Genomic DNA, 11,683 nt, shown 5'->3' with positions numbered 1-11,683 from the left:
GGTCCCTGCCCAAGGGGTCCCCTCTGTCCTGTGCTCCCCTCGGACCGTCCCGGGGTGGACCCTCCCGTTCTCCATTTCCTCCTCCGGGTCCCATTCCCGGGGCCCCGCGCCCCCTGCTCTCTCTGCTCTCTCGGCCTCCCCGTCTCCGTGCCGGCTTGCAGTCCGTTAGCTAGCGGCTGCTCCTCTGTCGGCCTCTCTGCTCCGGGCGGCAGCCTCCCCGAGCCGGCCACTCCGCCCTGAGAATTGCCCTCCGGCCTTTCTCGGTCGCGTCTGTGCCCGTGCCCGGATCGTGGGGTCCTGGCTGGTGGGCGCGGTCTCCTGGTCTCCTCTGGTTGGCTCCGCCCCTCTGCGTGGCCCTGTGCCAGCCTTCGTGGCCTCTCCCCGTGTCTCGTCTTCGTTGCCCCTTGGCCACAGGCTTACAGGTTACAGAGCGCCTGTGTCTGTTGGGTGTCCGGGCCAGGACAGGGGCAGGCAGCCGTGACCTCTGAGCTGGACGGCTGGGCGCAGGAGCCGGCTCAGATAAAGTTGGAAAGGTGGTTTGGCGTCCACTGTTGGGGGCAGTGAGGCGGGAGGGACGCTGTTGGGGGCGGTGAGGCGGGAGGAGGCTTGAGTGTCGGCCAAGGAGGTTGAGCTTGGCTCTCGGGGCGGGGGAGATTTAGGGGGAGCTTGGCGTTTGCCCAGCACTTGTGTTAATCTTGCATCTCCCATCGGCCCTGTGAGATGGATCATTCATCCTCTTTAAAGCGAGGAGGCAGACTCAGCATTGAGCATCGCACGGGGTGGCCCAGGTGGTGGTGGTGGGGTAGCGATTCCTGCTCGTGGCCACCTCTCAGTGCCAAGTCTACCAGTGTTGCCCCGCTCCCCCCGCCCCCGCATTGTCTTGGTGTGATTGCCACGAGGCCCCACGCCGGTTCTTGATCTCCCCGTAGGTGGTCGGTCCAGGGTGGTTAGTGTTTCTGCAAGATGTGTAGGGTTCTGTGTGCATGAATTTTAACGTTCGCAAGTGGTGTGCTTCTGTGGTTTTTCTTTTTTTTTTTTTTTTTTTTTTTTTTTTTTTTTTTTGACAGGCAGAGTTAGACAGACAGAGAGAAAGGTCTTCCTTCCGTTGGTTCACCCCCCAAATGGTGCTGTGCCAATCCAAGGCCAGGAGCCAGGTACTTCTCCTGGTCTCCCATGGGGTGCAGGACCCAAGCACTTGGGCCATCCTCCACTGCACTCCCGGGCCACAGCAGAGAGCTGGCCTGGAAGGGGAGCAACCGGGACAGAATCCGGTGCCCCGACCGGGACTAGAACCCGGTGTGCCGGCGCTGCTAGGCGGAGGATTAGCCTAGTGAGCCGCTGCACTGGCTGTGCTACTGTGCTTGTAACACGTGGCGGCCGTGCTGTGATGGTCCCTGGGGCCTCCCTGCCTCTGTTCTTGGGAAGGGACACTTGCATGGCCTCAGCTCGCCGCCGCCGTGACAATGCCACCTCCTTGGGCTTGTCCCTCTGGAGATGGGGGTGGAAGTCGTGTCCCACAAGTACCCGGGTGTACCAGAAATGCATGGAGGTACACCTTTAAAAATTCATGGAAAATGGAATTAAACGGTACCTATTTTGGTGGGAAAAAAATCTTCTGAAATCTCTGCACACAAGAGATCTTCAGCTTTGGTTTGAAGCTTATTTGGCACCAAAATAAACAGAGTGTTTTAATTCCACAACCTTTTGGAAGCATCCTGCTATTTAGAAACCTAACGGGACGCCTTGTCAGGATTGTCCGCCGCACTGTCCTCGCGGTGGAGATGAGGCCCCCCACACCACCCCAGGAGCAGGCCCTATCCCCTTCCTGCCAGCACTCGCCTCTGCCCAGCCGTGGGGCCGCCGGGGTCTGGTGGGCGGGCAGGTGACGGGCGGCGTCTCCCTGGTTACTGCTGGATGTGAGCGTCTCTTCCCTGTTAGCCTCTGGTTTGCGCGTGCAGGGCTGCTTCCTTTTTGTTGTTGGTCTGTGGGCGACCCGGGGCCGCTCTTGGCTGTTGTCACTATGTAGTCTCCCCTTGATCTCAGCCATCATCTTTACTTCTGTTCTCTTGTCAGGGGAGACGGGCAGAGGCGAATTCAGAAACATATTTTTAGTGCTGTTTCCTGATAATGCATTTGAAGTTATCAATTCTAAATACCATGCATACTAAATGTTGACATCTTTTTACAAAAATATATATATATATATACATTTTTGATTTGACATGATTCTTGGCTCATAGGAAGTTACTGAACAGTGGAGTCCCCTGGCCTTGCCCCCAGCTGCCCGCCGGGGACGGCCTGTGGGTTCTGAGCCCGTGAGCAGGAAGCTGTTACCACGCGGGCCTCTCCACCAGGCCCACAGGCCGCAGGAGCTGCCCACGGATTTACCGTGTGCTCTGTGTGTGTGAGAGGGACACGCGGTGTGTGTACCGTTAAATCTCCTTGCGAGCCGGTTTCTTTGGAAGGATGCTGACCCTCCTCCCCCCACAGGAGTCCTAGGCGCCCCTTGCTTGTCCTGACCTTGCTGCTGCCCCCTGGAGCACCAGGTGCCGTGGGCAGCCAGCGTCCCCCTCCCCCGCTCAGCGCCGTGGGCAGCGCAAGCCCCACGCAGGAGAGTGAGTGTCTGTGAGAAGCTGAGGGGGCGTGGGGGGCTGCAGCTGGGCAGTCTGCAGGGAGCCGTGTCACGTGTCCCGTTCTGTCCAGAGGCAGGTGGACAGAGGGCCCAGGCGCTGCGGAGGAGCGGGCGTGGCCCCCGGAGCGGGCCGGGACCCACGCGGAGCTCGGCGCCCAGACCATGGGACCCCGGCCCTTGAGACCCGCGCAGCTGCTCTGGCTCCTGGGCGCCGTCGCTGCTGTGCCGGGTACGTCCCGCGGGGCCGGAGCTGTGGGTGCCCAGCTCGTGCTGGGCAGTTCAAGTTCAGGGGCTGAGCCGGCGGACCACTGGAGGGGCGCTCTCTCCTCAGGGGCTCGAGCGCTCCTGTGCTACGAGGCGACCGCCTCCTCCTTCAGGGCCGTGGCCTTTCACAGCTGGGACTGGATTCTGATGCGGAGCGCCGTGTGCAAGCTGCGAGAGGGCTGCGAGGAGACGCTGGTGCTCATCCAGTCAGGTGCCGGGCGCGGGGCCGGGGTGCGGGGCGCGGGGTGCGGGCGCGGGGTCGGGGTGCCGGGCGCGGGGTGCGGGGCGTGGGGCGCGGGGTGCGGGTGCGGGGCGCGGGGCGCTGGGCGCGGGGTCGGGGCGCGGGGTGCGGGCGCGGGGTGCGGGGCGTGGGGTGCGGGGTGCGGGGGCGGGGCGCGGGGCGCTGGGCGCGGGGGCGGGGGCGGGGCGCGGGGTGCGGGCGCGGGGCGCTGGGCGCGGGGGCGGGGCGCGGGGTGCGGGCGCGGGGTCGGGGTGCGGGGCTCGGGGCTCACTCCTCCCGCCGGGACCGGAGCCCTGGGCACTCGGCTCCCTCCAGGAGCCCGGCCCCCGGGGGAGGAAGGGAGCCCAGGGCGGGAGAAAAGGATGGGGCGTGGGCGAGAGGGGCTGCAGGGAGAGGAGTGAGGAGGCAGACCCGGAGAGCCCGGGTAGGGGGGGACAGAGGCGACGACGACGTGCCGGCGGGGCGGGAGGCTGGGGACACGGACCAGAGCGCTCTTGCTCCTCAGGGACCAAGAAGGGAGTCGTGGGTTTTAAAGGCTGCAGCTCGTCCTTATCCTACCCTGCGCAAGTCTCCTACCTCATCTCGCCGCCCGGCGTGTCGCTGGCCTCCTACAGCCGAGTGTGCCGGACCTACCTGTGCAACAACCTGACCAACCTGGAGCCCTTCGTGCAGCTGCAGGCCGGCGCCCCCAAGGCCACGGGGCACTCTGCCCGCGAGTGCCCGACCTGCGTGGGCAGGCACGACAAGGAGTGCCTCCCCAACTTCGTCTCCGTGGAGTCTTGCCCGGCCGCCGCGCCTGCGTGCTACAGTTCCACGGTGAAATTCCAGGCAGGTGAGCCGGGAGGAAGCTCGCCTGTCGGGTGCCTGCCTGCCTGCCTTGTGCCCTCCCGGGGCTGCCCGGTGCCGCCCACCTGCGAGAGGGAGCAGGGAACAGGCGCGTGGGTTCTGCGGTGGTCAGGGTGTGGCACCTGCTGCCCGAGCCCCTGGGGAGGGGCCCCGGGAAGAGGGCAGGCTCTAGTCGTGAGCGCCCCGGCCCCTCTTCCTGCCAGGCCGCCTCAACACCACCATCCTCCTCACGGGCTGTGCGCAGGCCCACCGCCACCTGTTAGCCGAGTTCCACCACATCGGGAGCATCTGGGTGACCGAGGGCCTCAACATCCTGGACAGGTCCCAGGTGGTGGGTGCTGGGCCCCCCAGTCGGGGCCCCGCCTGGAGCATGCTCTTGGGCCTCCTGCTGGCCCTCAGGAACTGACCAGCCGGCTGGCCCACACCCACCCCGATCCCTTCGCTTAGCCAATTAAAGTCTTAGAGTTTCCTTTCTACCTCGTCCTGTGCTCCAGGGCCGTGTGCAGGCCAAACGCGCGTCCAGGGTGGCAGGGGCGGGCCTGGGGCCAGAGGCGGTGGGCAAAGCCGGGCAGCCAGGGCGCTCACAGGTTCCTGTTTCCTGCCTCTTCCTCTGGGGGGCTGGGGTCAGCCACCCACACGGGAGAGCCTGGCGAATGCTGTCCCCTCGGACGTGAGGGCCTGGGGCTCAGAGCCAGGTGCCGCAGGGCGACTGACGCCAGCTCCCGACGGCGTCCTGGGTGCCAGACCTGCGCTGCGCTTTACGGAGTGCGAGCTCCTCGGGTCTGGGAGCTTCCTCCTGGTCTCCCAGGTGGGTGCAGGGGCCGAAGCATTGGAGTCATCCTCTGCTGCCCTCCCAGGCCACAGCAGGGAGCTGGGTGGGAAGTGGAGCCGCCGGGACACCAGCCAGAGCCCACGTGGGAGGCCGGTGTTGCCAGGCTATGCCACGGCGTGGCGCTTGGGGCGTCTTTTACCCCTACCTTGCAAAGGAGCAGGCTTCCGGGGGCCAGACCACCCGCCCAGCAGGGCCTGTGCCCCGCCCTCAGCCCTCACCCGGCTCTGTCCCTTGGGGGGGGTCATCAGGGGAGTGGATGGGGACCTCAGCTGCTTTCCTCTGCCAGTGATCATTTCTTCTTCTTCTTCTTTTTCATTTTAAATTTCATTTGTTCGAAAGGCAGAGAGACAGATCTTCCGCGTGCTGCATCCCTCCCCAGATAGCCACAAAAGCCGGGGCTGAGCCAGGCCGTAGCCAGGGCCCCACAGCTCAGTCCGGGCCTCCCACGAGGCTGCAGGGACCCCAGTGTGCGTAGCAGGAAGCTGGGGTGGGAACAGAGCCGGGACTGGAACCGGGCACTCCCACGTGGCGACCCAGTCGGTGTGCCAGACGCCTGTGCCTGTCTTCGTTGTCACGGAGTCGTGAGCCGGCGTAAACGGAGTGAAGCCGTGGGATCAGCTCCCGGCTTTGGCCGGCGCGGCCTGTGCTTCGCCCGTGGTTACACAGCGCTCCACTGTGCCGCAACAGCGCCTGCTTCTCTCCCTAACGACCCGGTCGAGCCGACGGCTCTCCTCGGTGTTTGTTCTCCTCCACTTCTCCCTTAGCGATGAAAGCGCGGACTACTGGGACGTGGCTGTTAAAGGACCAGAGCTACGTTGCCTGGCTCCTTCTGAAACGACCTGCGGCTTGTGACCAAATTCTGCCACCAGGACTTAAGTGCAGATGTCGTGGATGACTTCCAAGTTGTGTCCTTAGCAGGGCGGAACGCGCCTTCCTCTCTTCTTCCCTTCCTCTCTCCCGACGGCTAGGCTATAGATGTGATGGCTGGAGCTCAAGCAGTCGTCTTAGGTTGTGAGGTGTACGTGGTGCGTTGAGAACCACAGAAGGAGCCTGGGTCTGTTACTGAGAGCCACTGGAGCCTCGAGCTTTCTGGGGCTCCCGCAGCAAAGGAGCGCGCTGGCTGGCTTCCCCGGCAGGGCCTCATCTGCATGAAGCTGGAGGCAGGAGCCAGGCACAAAACCAGGGATTAGAACACGCGACACAGGCGTCTGGACAAGTGTCTTAACTGCTAGCATCTCCTTCCCTCCCTCCCTCCCTCCCCCCCTCCCCCTCCCTCCCTCCCCCCTCCTTCCCTCCCTTCCCCTGCCCCTCCCTCCTCCCTCCCTCCCTCTCACTCTTCCTTCCCTCTCTCCCTCCCTTCCTCCCTCCCTCCCTCCATCCCACCTCCCTCCCCCTCCCTCCTCCTTCCCTCCCTCCCTCCCTTCTCCTCCCTCCCTCCATCCATCCCCCCTCCCTCCCTCCCTCTCTCTTTCTTCTTTTCTTTGAAGTTTTATTTATTTGAAAGGCAGAGTTAGAGGGGGAGAGAGAGAGAGAGAGAGAGAGAGGTCTTCCATCTGCTGGTTCACCCCTAGATGGCCACAATGGCCAGAGCTGCGCCAATTTGAAGCCAGGAGCCAGGAGCTTCTTCCAGGTCTCCCACGCAGGTGCAGGGGCCCAAGGACTTGGGCCATCGTCCACTGCTTTCCCAGGTCATAGCAGAGAGCTGGATGGGAAGTGGGGCAGCCGGGACTAGAACCGGTGCCCACGTGGGATGGCGGCACTGCAGGCAGCGGCTTCCCCCACTGGGCTGTGCACCGTGGCGCCAGCTCTCTGTAGCTCAGAGGGCGCCTGTTCAGGGAATTTGTCTCTGACAGCAGTCGGGGCTCAGCGCAGGCACTGGGAGAGGGCTCGAGAGGCTCTGGGCTCCGCGGGGGCTTGGGGAGCAGGAGGCCGTGCTCAGGGGGCCGCAGACTGGCGTGGGTGCGAGCAGGCGGGTCGTGGGAAGTCCCCTGCATGCTGTAGGCAGACAGCGCCCGAGTCTCCGGTGGGGGAGACTCAGCTCAGGGCCCAGCCTGGGGCAGCAGCCGGCCACGCAGGACCGCGCGGTGGGTGGCTGTGCTGCCAGCCCTGGGGCCGGCGCGTGCCAGGGGCTCGCAGTTTATAAACCGGGCCTAGCAGCAGCCTCTGCCTCACTGCGTCTTTCTCAGCTAGACTGGAAACGGTGGGCGGGGCGGGGAGGGGGCACAGTGTCCCCGAGACACTGTCCGTGGTGCTGATGCCTGGGAGCGGGGCTGGAAAATTGTGTTCTGTTTTGCTTTCTGTTATTATTTTTTAAAATTTTTATTTCTATTTACCTGAAAGGCAGAGAGACAGAGGAAGAGAGAGAGTGACTTCTCCCACCCCCTGGTTCACTCTCCAAATGCCTGCAGCAGCCAAGCCGGGAGCCTGGAGCCCAGTCTAGGCCCCCGACGTGGGTGGCAGGGATCCAGGCACCTGAGCCGCCCCCGCTCTCTCCCAGGGTGCACTAGCAGGGAGCTGGAGCGAGGAGAGGAGCCGGACCTGGTCCACCTGTGGCAGCAAGTGTGCGTCAGGCTTCAGTGGTGGCCGCAAGGGTCCAGGGTCCCCCAGCCTCTGCCCCTCCCCGGGGCTGCCCCCTCCCTCCTCCGCTCAGCACCCCGCAGGGCCTGGGTCCCCGAGACTCACCTTGTAGACAGGAGCGGCTGCCTTGGGGCCAGGAAAGGGGGCCCCGGGCGGAGACAGAGCCGGGCGGGCTTTGTCTCTCTCAGGTCGGGGACCAGTTCAGCTTCCTGAGCGCCAGCCCCAACGAGGACGGGACTCCCCAGTGCCTCCCTTCACTGTCACTAACCCCAGACCCCGATGGATGCTCCCAGCACCCACCGTGCACCTGCTGCACTGGGCTCTCTTCTGGCCCATGGAGGGAGCCCACGGTGGGCTCAGGACAGGTGTGGGTGGTCCAGTCTCTACAGAGAGGCCCAGCCTCTGACCAGGGTGGAGGCAGGCTGGGGAGTGACAGTCCCTCCGTCCTGGGCCTCCCCAGCTGGGACCCCCCCCTCCAACCACCATGTAAGGGGTGGGGGAGGGGAGGGGCTTGTGAGGGAGGCAGAGCTGGTGGAGGGACCTTGACTGGGAGTGGAAGTAGGAGTTAGCAGGCGGATGTGAGGAGGGCTGGGCCCCTTCTCCAGGAGGGCCTGGGTCCTCAGAGCCCCCGCCCCGAGCAGCAGGAGAGAGCGGCCATCGTCAGAGAGACCCCGCAGCCATCTGAGGGGCCGAGCGAGCAAGCGAGGTTGAGGAGGTGGCCTGGCCGCCACGGGTCAGGCCCGAGCTGGCCAGTCGGGGTCCCCTGTGCCCAGCTCATTTCTGAGAAGCCTTCTCGTAGGCCAGGCCCAGGCCCAGGGCCCCAGGGGTGACGCAGGAGTGGGCACCGCGGGGCCAGCCCAGGGGCCCCGGTCACAGCCCGGCCGCAGGGCCACGCAGCGGGAGTGGGCGCTCAGGGCTGCAGGGAGAGGCCGCGGCTCGGGGGCCAGGCAGGTTCCATGGCGGGCAGGACCCAGGAGCGGGGCTGAGGACAGGCCTGGAGGGGCTAGCCTCTGTCCTGAGCCAGTGGGATGCAGGCCTGGGAGGACACAGGCCCCGGAGGGGAAGCAGGGCCTGCCTCGCCAGGGGCGGGGTTCTGGGAGCTGCAGGCATCGCGAATTCTCCCCGAACTCCAGATGCTCCTCTTGGGCCAGGAGGTGCTGAAAAGTCACCGTGGCCCTGCCCCCTCCCCGCCTCGCTGAGAGGAAGAGGACGTGGCAGCCCCCCCCCCCCCAGGCCAGGCCCTCCCCTCCACGCCTCAGGGCTGCAGGTGACAGAGGCTGGGACAGCAGCAAGGGTGTGCGGGTCCCTAACTGCCCAATTCATACACGAGGAAGCAGCGGCTGGCAAGAGAGGATGGCATGGGGGGAGGGGAGGGGCCCACGGAAGGGAGAGATGTGCGGGCAGGACCGCAGTCCACGGGCGGCAGCCACTCCTTCCCCCCGGGCTGGGCCAGCTCGGGTGGGTGAGGGAAGCCTCGGTGCCTTCCGGTCCTGGAGAGCAGCAGAGTGGCCAGGATGGCCGCCAGAGCTGCCCCGTCCGGGCCCCCGGTCACGACGGCCCTACCGGGAGCTGCAAGGGGGCGAATCCCAGGTGTGTCCAGCAGAAGCCGCGAGGGCCTGGGTCGGGCAGGGGGAGAGGCCGCGATGCCCACGTCCCCCGGCCACCTCGCGTTCTGTTCTGAGCCCTTGGACTCGCTTCAGCTCCTTCCGGTCTCCCACACGCGGCCCCTGCAGGGTCTGCTCCCGCGCCCTGGCCACCGCTCTCCTGCCCGCCAGGGCCTCCTCCTGCTGCTTCTTTTCCACCCCTCCCGGCTTCTCAGCGGTCAGCTCACCCAGGTCAGCGGCTGCCATGGGGACCACTGTGCGCACGTCACCCCCAGGCCCCTTGTCCCCGTGACGGAGAGCAGCGCCCCTCCCACCCTGCCCACGCCTCCTCCAGCCTCCCTCCGTGATTTAAGGCTGGACCTATCTGGATCTGCCTGGGACAGGAGGTCAGGGGTGAGGACCCTCGTCCACGGCCTGGGAGGGGCTGAGTGGCCTGGCCTCTGGCCGTGTGGATTGGGGCTGGCAGCCCGGGTGTGGAGGAAGACGTTACTCACAGGAAACGTTCATGGTGAATGGGTCACTGCGGACGGTGTTCCCTGGGTTACTGACTCCACACTCGTAGGGTCCTGTGTCGTTCCGTGCGATGCTGAGCACAGTGAGAGTCCTGTTGTCCAGGGACAGCTGCAGCCTGTCCGTCGTCTCCAGGAGCCTCTGACCATTTATCCACCACAGATAGGTTATGTTCTGAATCTCAGGTTCACAGGTGAATGCCACAGAGTCCTCGTCTTCCACGGACTGGGACTGGTTGCTCGTGATGTGGGGCTCAGGTAATTTTGCTGTGCAGGGACAGAGACGATCACCTGTGTGGTGCCTTTGATCCCTCCTGCCTTTGTTGGCATCTCTCACCTCCCAGCCAACCTGAGTTCTTAACCAGGTAGGTATGTGTGTGTGTGTGTGTGCGAGAGAGAGAGAGAGAGAGAGGGAGAGAGAGGGGGGGAGGGAGAGAGGGGGGGGAGAGAGAGAGGGAGAGGGAGGAGAGAGAGAGAGGGAGAGAGGGAGAGAGAGAGAGAGAGGGAGAGAAAGAGAGGAAGAGAGGGAGAGAGGGAGAGAGAGAGACAGAAAGAGAAAGGCAGAGAGAGAGACAGAGACAGAGATGGAGAGAGAGGGGGAGGGGGGAGAGAGAGAGGGAGGGAGAGGGAGAGAGAGGGAGAGGGAGAGAGGGGGGAGAGAGAGAGGGAGAGAGAGAGGGAGGGAGAGAGAGAGAGGGAGAGACAGAGAGAGAGGGAGAGAGGGAGAGGAAGAGAGAGGGAGAGAGAGAGAAGGAGAGAGGGAGGGAGAGAGAGAGAGGGAGAGAGAGAGAGAGACAGAAAGAGAGAGGCAGAGAGAGAGACAGAGACAGAGAGAGATGGAGAGAGAGGGGGAGGGGGGAGAGAGAGAGGGAGAGAGAGAGGGAGGGAGAGGGAGAGAGAGGGGGAGGGGGAGAGGGAGAGAGAGAGGGAGGGAGAGAGGGAGAGGGAGAGAGAGAGAGGGGGAGGGAGAGAGAGAGGGAGAGGGGGGAGGAGGGAGAGAGGGAGAGAGAGAGAGGGAGAGGGGGAAGGGGGGAGGGGGGAGAGATGGGGGAGGGGGAGAGAGGGGGAGGGGGAGAGGAATAGGGGGGAGAGAGGGAGAGAGAGAGGGAGGGAGAGAGGGAGGGAGAGAGAGAGAAGGAGAGAGGAGGGAGAGAGAGAGAGGGAGAGAGGGGGGAGAGAGAGGGAGAGAGAGAGGGAGAGAGGGAGATTCCATCCACTGGTTCACTCCCCAAATGGCTGTAAAGTTCAGAGCTGGGCCAGGCCGAAGCCAGGACACTGGAACCCCATCTTACTCGCCCCCGTGGGTGCAGGGGCCCAGGCACTGGGGCATCATCCGCTGCTTTCCCAGGTGCATTAGCCGGGAGCTGGATCAGAAGAGGAGCAGCTGGGACACGGACCGGCACCCATATGGGATGCCGGTGCTGCAGGCTGAGGCTTAGCCCACTGTGCCCCAGCGGTGGCCCCTGGAAGGGCTGCTATGCATGACTGCCCGACAGCAGGTGTCAGGAACAACTCTCTTGAGAAGATCTGTGCCCACTTCAAGAGAGAGACGCTGACGGGTTTCAGAAATCCAGGCGTTGCCAGCCAGGGCTCTGCGGCAGGAGACACAGCTCACGCCTGGCAGCTGTGCCCGTTAAAGCCGTCCTCCAGGGTGGAGCGGCCCAAGCCACTCTTACAGCTGCCCACGGGGGAATGCGTGCCCTCCCACGGTGGGTATACATCCCCGACAATTCTGGAAAAATCTCCCTAGCTCTTCAAGATGCACACTCCCCAGTAGTGCCGTGGCTCACCCCATCCTGTCTAAATCCGTGGCGTTCGGGACCAAGCCCCTGGTGGCAGAAGCCATCACCTGTCAGGTTTGCCTTGTAGACTGTAGGAACAGAGATGGCCTTCTTGTTGCTGGTGCACCTGCGAGGTGACCCTGTGTAAAACCCACCGGGGGCCAAGCCCCACCCTGATGCAGCTCTCCCAGTCCCCAAACACCGGCTTCACCCCTGTGACAGCAGGAAGCGGCCCCTACTACAGGACCAAGGAGTGACAGGAGCGGGGGCCAGAGTCCGATCTGCCACCAGGCCCCTCTCCTGGCCTCGCCTTGGCCCTGCACTTCGGTAGCACAGCCATGAACTCCCGGGACCCAGCAGTGGCTCCGCCGGCCTCAGGATTCTCTCCCTGGTCATC

General features: G+C 64.5%; 1 protein-coding gene across 2 annotated transcripts; it reads left to right on the top strand.

Annotated features, from left to right (window-relative positions):
• The first annotated feature begins 326 nt into the window (after positions 1-326).
• LYPD4 (LY6/PLAUR domain containing 4) lies at positions 327-4,459 on the top strand. Of its 2 annotated transcripts, XM_070063281.2 has the most exons (6): positions 327-533; positions 2,491-2,615; positions 2,704-2,861; positions 2,964-3,107; positions 3,643-3,969; positions 4,187-4,459. In XM_070063281.2, exons 3-6 carry the CDS (start codon positions 2,795-2,797, stop codon positions 4,387-4,389), a joined length of 741 nt encoding a protein of 246 aa, XP_069919382.1. In that variant the 5' UTR covers positions 327-533; positions 2,491-2,615; positions 2,704-2,794; the 3' UTR covers positions 4,390-4,459. The 2 variants fall into 2 exon arrangements, with proteins under 2 accessions (XP_069919382.1, XP_069919381.1); XM_070063280.2 differs by lacking the exon at positions 2,491-2,615.
• The last annotated feature ends 7,224 nt before the right edge of the window (positions 4,460-11,683 follow it).

The sequence above is a fragment of the Oryctolagus cuniculus genome, chromosome 18, assembly GCF_051225735.1.
Source record: "Oryctolagus cuniculus isolate XC-2025 breed Fujian yellow rabbit chromosome 18, ASM5122573v1, whole genome shotgun sequence".
Classification (NCBI taxonomy): Eukaryota; Metazoa; Chordata; class Mammalia; order Lagomorpha; family Leporidae; genus Oryctolagus; species Oryctolagus cuniculus.
This window is presented reverse-complemented; position numbering and strand designations above follow the sequence as displayed.

What these genes read in the sequence shown, in the direction of transcription:
- LYPD4 (XM_070063280.2), top strand. Translation starts at nt 2,795, where the DNA reads ATGGGACCCCGGCCCTTGAGACCCGCGCAGCTGCTCTGGCTCCTGGGC. An exon ending in CGCCGTCGCTGCTGTGCCGG is followed by an intron (nt 2,862 to 2,963) that starts GTACGTCCCGCG and finishes CTCTCTCCTCAG; the next exon opens with GGGCTCGAGCGCTCCTGTGC. An exon ending in CACGGTGAAATTCCAGGCAG is followed by an intron (nt 3,970 to 4,186) that starts GTGAGCCGGGAG and finishes TCTTCCTGCCAG; the next exon opens with GCCGCCTCAACACCACCATC.